The sequence below is a fragment of the Gymnoscopelus microlampas genome, assembly GCF_963454915.1.
Source record: "Gymnoscopelus microlampas genome assembly, chromosome: 17".
In the NCBI taxonomy this organism is placed as follows: Eukaryota; Metazoa; Chordata; class Actinopteri; order Myctophiformes; family Myctophidae; genus Gymnoscopelus; species Gymnoscopelus microlampas.
This window is the reverse complement of record NC_139954.1, coordinates 38,771,196-38,784,259: the sequence shown is the minus strand read 5'-3', so window position 1 is coordinate 38,784,259 and position 13,064 is coordinate 38,771,196. Positions and strand designations below refer to the sequence as shown.

The 13,064-nt window shown below is 38.0% G+C and overlaps 1 protein-coding gene across 2 annotated transcripts; it reads right to left on the bottom strand.

Annotated features, from left to right (window-relative positions):
- Positions 1–637: 637 nt before the first annotated feature.
- Positions 638–12,076, bottom strand: LOC311064632 (C-type lectin domain family 4 member A-like). Of its 2 annotated transcripts, none has more exons than XM_084084539.1 (8): positions 11,988–12,076; positions 11,383–11,566; positions 8,095–8,316; positions 7,417–7,518; positions 7,021–7,152; positions 6,247–6,389; positions 1,205–1,311; positions 638–1,102 (listed from the first exon to the last, which is right to left on the bottom strand). In XM_084084539.1, exons 2-8 carry the CDS (start codon positions 11,564–11,566, stop codon positions 979–981), a joined length of 1,014 nt encoding a protein of 337 aa, XP_083940665.1. In that variant the 5' UTR covers positions 11,988–12,076; the 3' UTR covers positions 638–978. The 2 variants fall into 2 exon arrangements, with proteins under 2 accessions (XP_083940665.1, XP_083940664.1); XM_084084538.1 differs by lacking the exons at positions 638–1,102; positions 1,205–1,311 and adding exons at positions 4,829–5,837; positions 5,937–6,043.
- Between the last annotated feature and the right edge of the window lie 988 nt (positions 12,077–13,064).

Here is a 13,064-nt window from a genome sequence, read left to right as displayed (position 1 = left end):
TGTGCGCATTTGGCATGCAGAGAGGTGAATGTTAAGAGGAAGAGCCTATGTCACGGGGAGCTTTTGTACTCCCGGGTCTTCCGGACTCGTGACATACCCTAAGCCAATCAGTGAATTGGCATCGGGAGCGTGTGTGTTACTCTGTACATCGCCTGGGGGCGCTGATATCCCATAGTGAGTAGTAAACTCCAAACCTACTAAAACCGGGGTTACATTCGTAACCTCTAGTTCTTATGCATTGATTATTGGAGAAAGGGAAGAGCATTTCTCATTCACATAGTTTGTCAGGGTAATAAGAAAGGCAGAGACAGTTCACTTTAGAGTCCCAGTGCTAACAACTAATAGTAACTTGATACGTGTATATCCTACACCTCAAAGCAATATGAATATCAAAATATGTATTTATTATAAAACTAGAGCCTAGAGGCCTTTTCTATACAAAGTTTTCAGAAATTTCACACAGTCACCTTTTTAAAAGAAAGTTACTTATTTATTTATTTTAAGGTAATAGATGATTCTGATACAGTTGAGGGCATCACACTGATTCTTAAACTACACAAAAAATAATAAGGGTGGTGCAATAAAGCAGGAGTAAGAGTACAGAACTGTACAAAATAATAATAATAATAAAGAGCAAAATGCATTTTCAGGTAAAAAAAATATGCAAAAGTAAAAGAAATATAAAAATCTTTTTATACTTTGGGGATGTATCAAAAAAAAAACATGTATTTAATTCCATTAAACCCTATGAAACTAGATGACAGGGTCATCCCCCTATGTCCCCAGGGTTCTATGTTCCCTCAGTCCTATTAGGGATTCTGTAGGGCTGAGGGAACATACTTTACTCTTGCTCCCGGTACAACAGTGTGAACTTCAGTACAATAATGTTCTTTGTTTTGCCACAAATTGTTACAGTAGAACTTCACAAGGTAGAACAGTTAGCTGCAGTTTCATAAACAGAGACAAGTTGTAGAAACATCACTTCTCACAGATGGAGTGGATTTCTTCCTCACATTTTCCATCTGTCCATTCTCCTTGCTTGTGATTGTACTTTACACAGTTATGGTTTGTATCATTATAAGGCCTTCCACTGGCCCAGTACCTGCAAAGTAAACAACTTAATATAATTAACCACATCCACTCAATCACTCACATACAGTGACATTGATATTTTTGGAATAGAAAGATTTGTAAAATGTCTCACCCTGTTGTTGTCAGTCGAGTTCCATTCACCCATGTCCAATTTCCCTCAGTGTTGTTTAGACCAATCCAAGATGCTCCTTTCCCACAGGTCAGTTCTTTGATGAATTCCTGATGATTTGTCCATGATTGAACCATCGTTAATTTTCAATAATGCATTAATGGTTCATTATAATCACTGAATTACATCACATTTATATATATTTATGGATGTTGGACACATGGACACGCACGCACAAGCGCACGCACGCGCGCACACGCACACGCACACGTATGCTAACCTGTTCTTCTTTACTGTTAATGATCACCAGATCTGCTCCTGTCTGCAGACATTCTTGTCTACTGTCCTCCCAATGTGTCTCTCCAGTAGATCTGTAATAACAGCTGAATCCAAACTTCTTCCATCCAGTGGGACACGGCTTGACTAGACATCAAGGATGAATATTGATGGATTTTCAATGCACTGATAATCAAATCTAACACTATGATAATAAAAATAACAATAATAATAATAATAATAATAATAATAATAATAATTGTCAAATACAAAACCTGAAATTACCTGAATAATATTAGCATAATGACATGGTTTAGGTCTATAGCCAAGAGGTAGGATGTGCACTGCTACACTTTGAACTGTGAGGCAAAACCCTAGTGTAATGCCCAATCACCCATATAGCATTTGATTTGTTTCCTTTGGTATAATGTTTCTACTATTATTTCTATTAAGACTTTTTTTTACTACATATTAGTAGAGTCATTGAGTGATGTAATAATAATTAATGTCTAGAGATTCCTTTAAGAAAATTGAAATTTTAGAAACTAAAATAAACCATTAATTATGATTTCTTCACAGTGGAGATACCACTACATCCCTAACAATTAGAATATTAAAACAAATACTATTTAATACAGTATCCCTTCATAAATGTTTGCAACTTCTCTCACCTGCTGCCTCTCTAAGTTGGTTTACTTCACGTTGTAACTGTTCATTCTCCAGGGTCTGGTTATTGTGTCTTGTCTCTAACTCCAGCACAAGGTTGTCATGTCTGATCTGCAAATGCTTATTCGCTGAATTATTTGCAAAGGACAAAAGTGGGGATGATAAACACAGTTGTAGCTACTGTTCATGATGAGATCACACGTGTAGAACGTTAGCTTTGTGAAGAAGGTGTTCAATGTTAATATTATTTTTTACATGCATAATTTGTTAACAGCACTTTCTCCATCATACTTAATACAAGTCATAATACACCCAAAAATACTCTTGAGTAGAAACAAAGAATTAGATTAAATTGAGCAGTCAAATCAAGGTTTGGGTTAATGCTGAGATTTGTGACATGGAATACTCACAGTGCACAGCCAGGCCTGTGATCACGAACAGTATAACAAGCAGTATAACACACAGGATCCACGGAGCAGCAACTATGAGACGCCTTCCCACTGTTTGCTGTCCTACAACAGAAAATACAGCTTCTAGGTGCGCAGCAACTGAGAGAGATAAAACTCTGGCAACAGGGCTGACCACACCAAGAACAATAACGTGTTATAATAATTATTCTAATTGAAGTTGGCCACAACATAACAAATCATTTTGTGAACCAAAAACCTTCTGAATTCGTTTTTTTTTCTCTCCTTGGAATGTACAGCAGGTCATCATCCATTTTGAGCTCTGACATCCGGAGCACGCAGTGTGTGCTTGGCATCACTGTGGATGCTCACTCTCATTATTGTTATAGTTATCATTATAATTATCACACTTGTAGATATCATTCTTGGTGTGGATGTCCTTTAAAAGTCTAAAAACCCCATTACCGGACCAAAGTGCTTTGAACTGACCAAAACTTTTACACATCAAAAAGAATGATACTGAACAATGTGTCTGATATATTGTGCTTTTATTTTATTTATTGTAGGTACTGCAGGTTCAAGGAGCCTAGGCAAAAGTGGTTTGCCCTTGTTTTTACTACAATGTATTCTTAAACAACTTAAGCCTAGTAAGTCATAAATTAGCCTATTTACAAGCTCACAACATGCCACATCATAATGTGTTGTAAGATTGTAGTTAGGCTATTTTTGGTAAATGAGTAAAACAAATGTAGTGAAGGTTTTAGACAGCATTTATGATGCTGACAATGATTCACAACTTTGTCAAACTCACCAGTCTGTCTCCCTGCTGTGTTCTGCTGTGGTCCAGGGATGTCACGTCTTCTGACATCATCTACTCTATCGTAGATGGTTTGTCCTTCTCCATCACTCTGTCTCACCTTCTTTTTCAAGTCTGGCATGTCATAAACTGTTACTGTAGCAGCCATCTTCTGAGTATGAGGCTTGAAAAGTAACTGGCAACAAATAGTAATTATGATGTGTATTTCCTGTATGTTTTGATTAGCTGTATCAAAATGTTATTACTTGGTTATAGATAACAAATATAATGGATCAGCAACATTTTATTGTGGATGTCTCTGGCTGGTTGCCAGAGACAACTGTAGCAATTAGGATACACACACAAACACGCACACACGCACACTCTCTCTCTCTCTCTCTCTCTCTCTCTCTCTCTCTCTCTCTCTCTCTCTCTCTCTTTTCTTGGTCAGTGAAACCAGGAAACCAAACTACGCTTTCCGTTTCTCTCTTTCGCACACACCCACCCACACACACACACACACAAACACACACACACACACACACACACACACACACACACACACACACACACACACACACACACACACACACATATCCTAATTCAAATGGTAAAATAAACAGGAAGTTTACATTTCATATAAATTATATAAAGCTTTGTTTGCGTATGTTTAAGTGCTAAAAGAGTGACTTTGAGACCTGTTTAATTGTGCAATGTAATCCAATGAGAAGACACCTTGGGTGTATTTTTGTCGCTATATATGCACATATGTGAAGTTTGTCCTACATTTACCCATCCTATAACTACGAGTAGTGAGCAGCCATTCTACGGTGCTCTGGCGCAATTAAGGGTTAAGAGTTTTGCTCAGGGACACACATCGGCACATTGCTGGCCTGGAATCGAACCTGTGACAACCAAGGCCTCTGGCTGCCCAGGCGGGCTCATTAACCACACACTATATGGCCGCCCCTACAAAACCTACTTACCATAATGAGATCTAATACAGTATGTGTCTAATGAAATATTATAAATAGTAAATAGTATTTACATTTTTTTTTTTTTTTAATGGTCATACTTTTAACCGTAGGCCTACATGAATAAAGAAATATCTCATTTTATTTTGGTATCAAGCTCCCCAGAAGCAACACAGGTTCTTATGCATTGATTATTGGAGAAAGGGAAGAGCATTTTTCATTCACATAGTTTGTCAGGGTAATAAGAAAGGCAGAGACAGTTCACTTTCGAGTCCCAGTGCTAACAACTAATTCTAATAGCAACTTGATACATGTATATCCTACACCTCAAAGCCATATGAATATCAAAATATATATTTATTATAAAACTAGAGCCTAGAGGCCTTTTCTATACAAAGTTTTCAGACATTTCACACAGTCACCTTTTTAAAAGAAAGTTACTTATTTATTTATTTTAAGGTAATAGATGATTCTGATACAGTTGAGGGCATCACACTGATTATTAAATTACACAATAAAGCAGGACTTTAAGAGACCAGAACTGTACAAAATAATAATAATAATAAAGAGCAAAATGCATTTTCAGGTAAAAAAAAATATGCAAAAGTAAAAAAAATATATCAAAATCTTTTTATAGTTTTGGGGATGTATCAAAAAATGTATTTAATTCCATTAACACTCTCACCGCCAGGCCCGTAGCCTACGGGCCGATAAATCCAACTGTAAAGCGCCGATCCCGTAGCCTACGGGCCGTGGTGCTTTTTCCTTTTTTTCGAAAATATTTTTTTTCAATTTCCGGTACGGCACATTTCATTGTAACACCACCGGAAACAGAATTATTTGGGATCCGGTTTTGCCGAAGCCGTCAGGCGTCGTTCTAATGACGAAACTGAAACTCAGTTTTCTCCTTGTTTTTTTCTTCTCCTCGGTGATCACTGTTTAACATAAACTGTTCTAACTACAACATGGAGATTCCGTTTGACACGTGGTTTTCACTGCTCGAACCAGGCAGATGTCCGCAATGTTTACAAACAGTGCGCAGCTCAATTTTAAGGATTATAACAATGTCTATGGCGACGTGAAAAAAACAAAAAACAACAATAAAACGTTGGCGCTGGTGAGTACATTATGAGATTAACCTCTGGCGGTCAATGTGTTAAACCCTATGGAACTAGATGACAGGGTCATCCCCCTATGTCCCCAGGGTTCTATGTTCCCTCAGTCCTATAGGATTCTGTAGGGCTGAGGGAACATACTTTCCTCTTGCTCCCGGTACAACAGTGTGACTTCAGTACAATAATGTTCTTTGTTTTGCCACTAATTGTTACAGTAGAACTTCACAAGGTAGAACAGTTAGCTGCAGTTTTATAAACACAGACAAGTTGTAGAAACATCACTTCTCACAGATGGAGTGGATGTCTTCCTCACATTTTTCATCTGTCCATTCTCCTTGCTTGTGATTGTACTTTACACAGTTATGGTTTGTATTGTTATAAGGCCTTCCACTGGCCCAGTACCTACAAAGTAAACAACGTAATATAATTAACCATATCCACTCAGTCGCTCATATACAGTGACGTTGATAGAATTGCAATAGAAAGACTAAAATGTCTCACCCTGTTGTTGTCTGTGTTGTTCCATCCACCCATGTCCAATTTCCCTCAGTGTTGTTCAGACCAATCCAAGATGCTCCTTTCCCACAGGTCAATCCTCTGATGAATTCCTGATGATTTGTCCATGATTGAACCATCATTAATTTTCAGTAATGCATTAATGGTTCATTATAATCACTGACATCACATTTATATGTAGCTATTTATGGATGTTGGATACAAGGACACGCACGCACGCACGCACGCCCGCACCTACGCACGCACGTACGCACGCACACACGCACGCACGCATGCACCACACACACACACTAACCAGTTCTTCTTTACTGTTAATGATCACCAGATCTGCTCCCGTCTGCAGACATTCTTGTCTACTTTCCTCCCAATGTGTCTCTTCAGTAGATCTGTGATAACAGCTGAATCCAAACTTCTTCCATCCAGTGGGACACGGCTTGACTAAACATTAAACAGGAGGACTATTGATGGATTTTCAATGCACTGATAATCAAATCTAACACATGCTATAATAATAATAATAATAATAATAATAATAATTGTAGTCAAATACAAAACCTGAACTGACCTGAATAATATTAATAAATAAATATAATATAGTATAATATAATATAATATAATATAATATAATATAATATAATATAATATAATATAATATAATATAATATAATATAATATAATAATATCTATTAGCCAAGAGGTCGGATATGCACTGCTATGCTTTGATTCTGATTAGGTCTACATCCTAAAATATATTTGACTGTGAGCAAAACCCTAGAATAAAGACTTCACCCTTATAGCATTTGATTTGTTTCCTTTTGTATAATGTTTCTATTATTATTTCTATTAAGATTTTTTTTATTACGTATTAGTAGAGTCATTGAGTGATGTAATAGTTAATAGTTCATGTCTAGAGTTTCCTTTAAGAAAATTGCAAATTTAAAAACAAAAATAAACAATTTATTATGATTTCTTCACAGTGGAGATACCACTACATCCCTAACACTTAAAATATAAAAACAAATACTATTTAATACAGTATCCCTTCATAAATGTGTGTAACTTCTCTCACCTGTTGCCTCTCTAAGTTGGTTTACTTCTTCTTGTAACTGTTTATTCTCTTGGGTCAGGTTATTATGTGTTGTCTCTAACTCCAGCACAAGGCTGTCATGTCTGATCTGCAAATGCTTATTCGCTGAATTATCTGCAAAGGACAAAAGTGAGGATGATAAACACAGTTGTAGCTACTGTTCATGATGAGATCACGCGTGTAGAACGTTAGCTTTGTGAAGAAGATGTTCAATGTTAATATTATTTTTTACATGCATAATTTGTTAACAGCACTTTCTCCATCATACTTAATACAAGTCATAATACACCCAAAAATACTCTTGAGTAGAAACAAAGAATTAGATTAAATTGAGCAGTCAAGGTTTGGGTTAATGCTGAGATTTGTGACAATACTCACAGTGCACAGCCAGGCCTGTGATCACGAACAGTATAACAAGCAGTATACCACACAGGATCCACGGAGCAGCAACTATGAGACGCCTTCCCACTGTTTGCTGTCCTACAACAGAAAATACAGCTTCTAGGTGCGCAGCAACTGAGAGAGCTCTCCACACCAAGAACAATAACTACCTCTGACCACACCAAGAACAATAACTATATTATAACTAAATATATTGTTATAATAATCATTCTATCTGAAGTTGACCATAACATAACAAATCATTTTGTGAACCAAAAACCTTCTGATTTTGTTTTTCTTTCTCCTTGGAATGTACAGCAGGTCATCATCAGTATACACTTTGAGCTCTAACACAGCTAGGGCACGCAGTGTGTGCTTGGCGTCACTGTGGATGCTCACTCTTATTACTGTTATAGTTATCATTATAATTATCACACTTGTAGATATCATTCTTGGTGTGGATGTCATTAAAAAGTCTAAAAACCCCACTAGCTACACAAAACCGGACCAAAGTGCTTTGAACTGACAAAAACTTTTCTCGAAAATTGCTTTCACACATCAAAAGAATGATACTGAACAATATACAGTACAATTTAAAGTACACCTGTTGAGTTTTATTGTGCAATGAAATCACCTTTTTCTTGCTGCAGGAAAAGACAACTTTGTCAAACTCACCCCGAGGCTGGCTTCCTGCTGTGTTGTCCATCATTTCCTCCTGTGGTCCAGGGACGATGTCACGGCTTCTCAAATCGGCCACACACTCATAGATGTTCACCACTCTGTCCTCCGTCTCTTCCCTCACCTCCAACTGTCCACTGTCCTCAGTGGCCCCTATCTGTCCTCTTTCTCTATCACTCCGTCTCACCTTCTTTGTCAAGTCTGGGGTGGCATAAATATCTGTAGACAGACGTCATACGTACAAGGATGTACAATACTGTACATGATTTCTAGATAACTGTAAATATACAGTTTTAACAAAATGTGATTATGCTGTCTGTGACTGGTTGCCACAATACTCTAGCAGTAAGGAAGTGTGCGCTCGCACGCCACGCGCATGCACACATGCACCCACCCACGCACACACGCACGCGCACGCACGCACGCACACACACACACACACACACACACACACACACACACACACACACACACACACACACACACACACACACACTCACATGCACACGCACATGCACACGCACACGCACACGCACACGCACACGCACACAGAACAGAACAGGATATTCATAAGAAATGTGTGGTTAGACATATGACTCACCAGCATACTGCGGAATGCAAAGGAAAGGAAAGGAAATGACACAACTTGCAATGGGTCTGGTTTACAAGATACACTACACCACAAAGACACCCATGTGCCTGTCAAAATACTTCACAAAGTCAATGAAGTCCACAATCACAACACCAGGGGAAGCTCCAATAATCACGTCCAACCCAGATTTGGCCCTAACAAGGGATTAAATTTGTTCTCCTGCTATGCCACAAAAATGTGGAACGCCCTACGAACAGTCGTGAAGGAGTGTAAAACCCTACTCTCCTTCAAAACCGCTCTAAAAGAGCACTTACCGGTGGCTTCAATTCAAAACTGGCCCCTGAAACCCCCCCCCCCCGAACTCTTTACTGTACACATTTTGTTTTCAAACTGTATATATGATGTTTTGCATAGTAGTGTATATTTGTCTGTTATTAAATGTTTCGATGAATTGAGTACAAAGGCTTTCTTGGGTTTTAAATCCTAATAGCAGACCGCATTGAACTATACTTTCCTGTGCTTTTTTTGCAAACGGCTTATAAAGTATTCAATCAATCAATCAACATTTGCAACAATAATTTTCATTTCATTTTCGAGTCCACAGAACATAAAATAATCAGATTTAAACTTTTACTGTATTAAGCTCTTGCTTAATAATACATAAAAACAGCAGTTTGCTCAACGTAAAATAGAGGTTCAAATACACAACCCAAGCACGATTCAGCATTCAGGGATGCCTTCCTGAGCATCTCCAGATGTCTGGCAAGTTTAATATCAGAAGCTATCGCCGACTGGAACTGGGTTGCAACCAGCACTGAGAGCAGAGCCATGCTACAGCCAATGAGAGCACAGGACAGGTGGACCTGGGTGCTTGTTTGACAGACTATCTGGATAGATGTATATATATCCAATCCTTACAGATAGACCTTTATTGATCCATGTGGGGAAATTCAGGTCTCATATTGGTAGCAATGTTGATATTGCAGTGTTAAATATAGCCTATAAAACGGGTTGGAATCAGAAAGCTTGGACCGTGCGGTTCCATCGGCATGGTATCACATCCTTTCAAATATTTTGTGTTTTTGTGATCAGACAGACATCGGACATGCAGAGAGAATAGAATAGAATAGAATTGAAATAGGTGTACTTTATTGATACCAGAGCGAAAGCACAACGACTAGGACAGACGATTTCAAGAAAGAGAGTTGTGTAGTATGAACTGCATGGCGATCTTATGACTATCCAACAGCTTTTAAAGTTGAACAGTGTGTACTGGCTTTAATGACCAATCAATTCTCTTGGATTCCTGTGGCGCTTGATGTGCAGTTCACGGCAGAGCCCTTGACGTACAGTTTGGTCAGACAACTCTTCGATTGAATGAATACATTTATTTATATTTATAAATATATAGAGCATAAATATTTAAGGATAGTTGGCGCTCTCTCATTTCATTAATGCCCTGTAAGCATCAATTATAATAAATGATTTGCCAACTAGATTTGACAGGGAATAGAATGAAATAGACCCCCATAAGGGAATCATAGAAACAGAGCACAAACAACTTCATAAAGCAGAGCACAAAGCAGCAGCAGAGCAGCAGCATAGAAGAGCAGCAAGATGGCAGAGCAGCAGCAAGAAGAATGAGCTGCGATATAGCCCGCCCCAATCAGATGGAGAGAGCGTGTGACTGATCAGCTGATCAGGAATTGGTGCTCCTTGGAGTTGTCTGCCTGAACTAGCTCCGCAGGCTTCGCATCATTATAGTTTTGTAGTGTACAAGAAATGTGTGATGAAAGGTGAAGAAAAACAATGCTATTGTTTTAGTTTAGTTTATGCTTGTGTCTGAGTAGTTTATCAATGTGTCTGAGTAGTTTATGCTTGTGTCTGAGTAGTTTATTCATGTGTCTGAGTAGTTTATGAACGTGTCTGTGTAGTTTATGCTTGTGTCTGAGTAGTTTTTGAACGTGTCTGTGTAGTTTATGCTTGTGTCTGAGTAGTTTATCAATGTGTCTGAGTAGTTTATTCATGTGTCTGAGTAGTTTATGAACGTGTCTGAGTAGTTTATGAACGTGTCTGTGTAGTTTATGCTTGTGTCTGAGTAGTTTATCAATGTGTCTGAGTAGTTTATTCATGTGTCTCAGTAGTTTATGAACGTGTCTGTGTAGTTTATGCTTGTGTCTGAATAGTTTATCAATGTGGCTGAGTAGTTTATGCTTGTGTCTGAGTAGTTTATGAATGTGTCTGTGTAGTTTATGAATGTGTCTGTGTAGTTTATGAATGTGTCTGTGTAGTTTATGAATGCGTTTGAGTTGTAATTGAATGTGTCTGAGTAGTTTATGCAAAAGAGCTTCCGTCTATGGTGTGTTGTTGTGTTGTACAGACAGTAGGAGCGGCGAGTGGCTTTATTTCACAAATAAATGCTTTTTTCTCTTGAAACCCCTTTGCAACTGTGACTTCCCCACTACAACTTGGACTTAATCGAAAATGTGACATCATGAAATGAAGAAATGAAACAAGGAGAAACCGACTCAAAGGGGATTTTTTTGTTATTTGTCCAACATGGCGTTATAACCTTTAGTAACTACTATATTAACACACTGGGTTGTCTACTAGTGTCTAAAGAAACTAGGATCCCAGGTGAACCAAGAACCTAGCAGCAGTCTAAACAATAAGTGAAGTGTGTTACTGTGTACCTTGATGTCCTGTAGCCTCCTGTGAGCCAGAGCCTTGGTCTGTGAGACTGTCTGCTCCTTCATTGATGTGCACCATGTTCACCTCCTCTCCTTTCTCCTCCTGCCTCTCCTCCCTGACTCCTCCATCATCATGGCTCTCAGTCTTTGAAGTGATTGGCTTGTAAGGGACATCTGTACTAGCCATCTTATGGAAAAACACAAGAAAGTAACTTAAACACTTGAACCCCAGCATCCATAATCTGGGGGGAAGATCTGGGGGGCACAGAGATTTAGTTTAGGGAAAAAAGTGGTCCAAGTACAGAGCCTACTCAGGTCCCTTTCACTAAATCTTTTTTTATTTTGTATTATTATTATTAATTGAATAACGTTATTAGTCTGAAATGTAAGCAGCACATATAGTACAGACATTAGGGCTAAAAAGATAACACAAAGCAATTCATGTATTCAATTCATCAGCATAGTATATTAATAATACATTAATACATGTCATCAACAATACAAGTTTAATGTTAATAAAGTACATACAGTATATAAGCATCACTGAAAGTGATTACGATTTAGTACTATATTTCTAAATAATTATGTTTAAATGTCATCTTACTCACTTTGTTCAATATCTGTGTTGTTCTAACTTGGGCTTCATTGATGCGGTATAGCCTGAGCTGTTGTTTGTTCTAGTCTGGCTTTAACACTGTCTCCCCCTCGCAAGCACACCGTTTTGACCTAATTGTGAAAGTGTGTGCATTTATAGTGCATGTGCTCACAAACACACGTGGAGAATGACCTAATACAGTGGTTCTCAAATGTTTTCATGTCAAGGACCCCACAGACTCCTCCTACTGGTTCAGTGAGGAAACCCCCAATGCATTACTTTTACTATAGTATTCTCCTTTCTCTCTATTATTTAAATTAATTGAATTAAAGTAAGCAAAGTTGTGTTTTTGTTGTATTCTTCATAGTGGTGACACTGGTGTTTTAGATAACAATGATAATAGTCCATGGGCCAGGTGAGATCTCGGTACCATTAAAAGAGGCAAAACATATGAGGCATCATTTTTGTTCGCATGACATCCAGGAGTGATAAATGTGTGATAGCAGTTTCAGAAGAGTAGCTGAGTACCGTTTTAGGGGTATACTCTGAATATGCAATTATTCATTGTTGTCTATACTCAAAAACGGTTCACTTTAATGCAATTTTCTAATGTTTGTACAATGGATGGACATGACCAACATCATCAGACAAGCTGAATTATCCCTCTGGTAGCCATGGGCAAATCCAAGATGGCTGCCACTCTGAAACAGGGTAGGCCTACATCATAAACTTCTGAATTAAACATCATAGAATCATGAGTGATACCTCTTTTTATTGGTTTATGAAAATGTAGAAACCATTTAGACATTACTTTGAAGAGTCAGGAACTCTCAAACTCAAGGTTGTACCCCATGCAGCGTACAGCTCAACTCAGGAAAACATCTAATAAACATGTAAATGAGGATCACACTTAACTAGACTTTACTAATAATAATAATAATAATAATAATAATAACTTGAATTTATAGTGCCTTTCAGAAACCCAAGGACGCTTTACAATACACAAAATAAACAAACTAATTGCCAAAAGCCTGTGTAAACAAGTGTCTCTTCAGTGCGGACTTGAAAGAGTCCAGTGTTGGCATCTGGC

Coding starts and splice junctions, on each gene's coding strand:
- LOC311064632 (XM_084084539.1), bottom strand. CDS start 11,566: ATGGCTAGTACAGATGTCCCTTACAAGCCAATCACTTCAAAGACTGAG. Junction 7,153..7,416: donor CACAGGCCTGGCTGTGCACT/GTGAGTATTGTC, acceptor TGTCCTTTGCAG/ATAATTCAGCGAATAAGCAT. Junction 1,312..6,246: donor TTAACAGTAAAGAAGAACTG/GTTAGTGTGTGT, acceptor ACAAATCATCAG/GAATTCATCAAAGAACTGAC.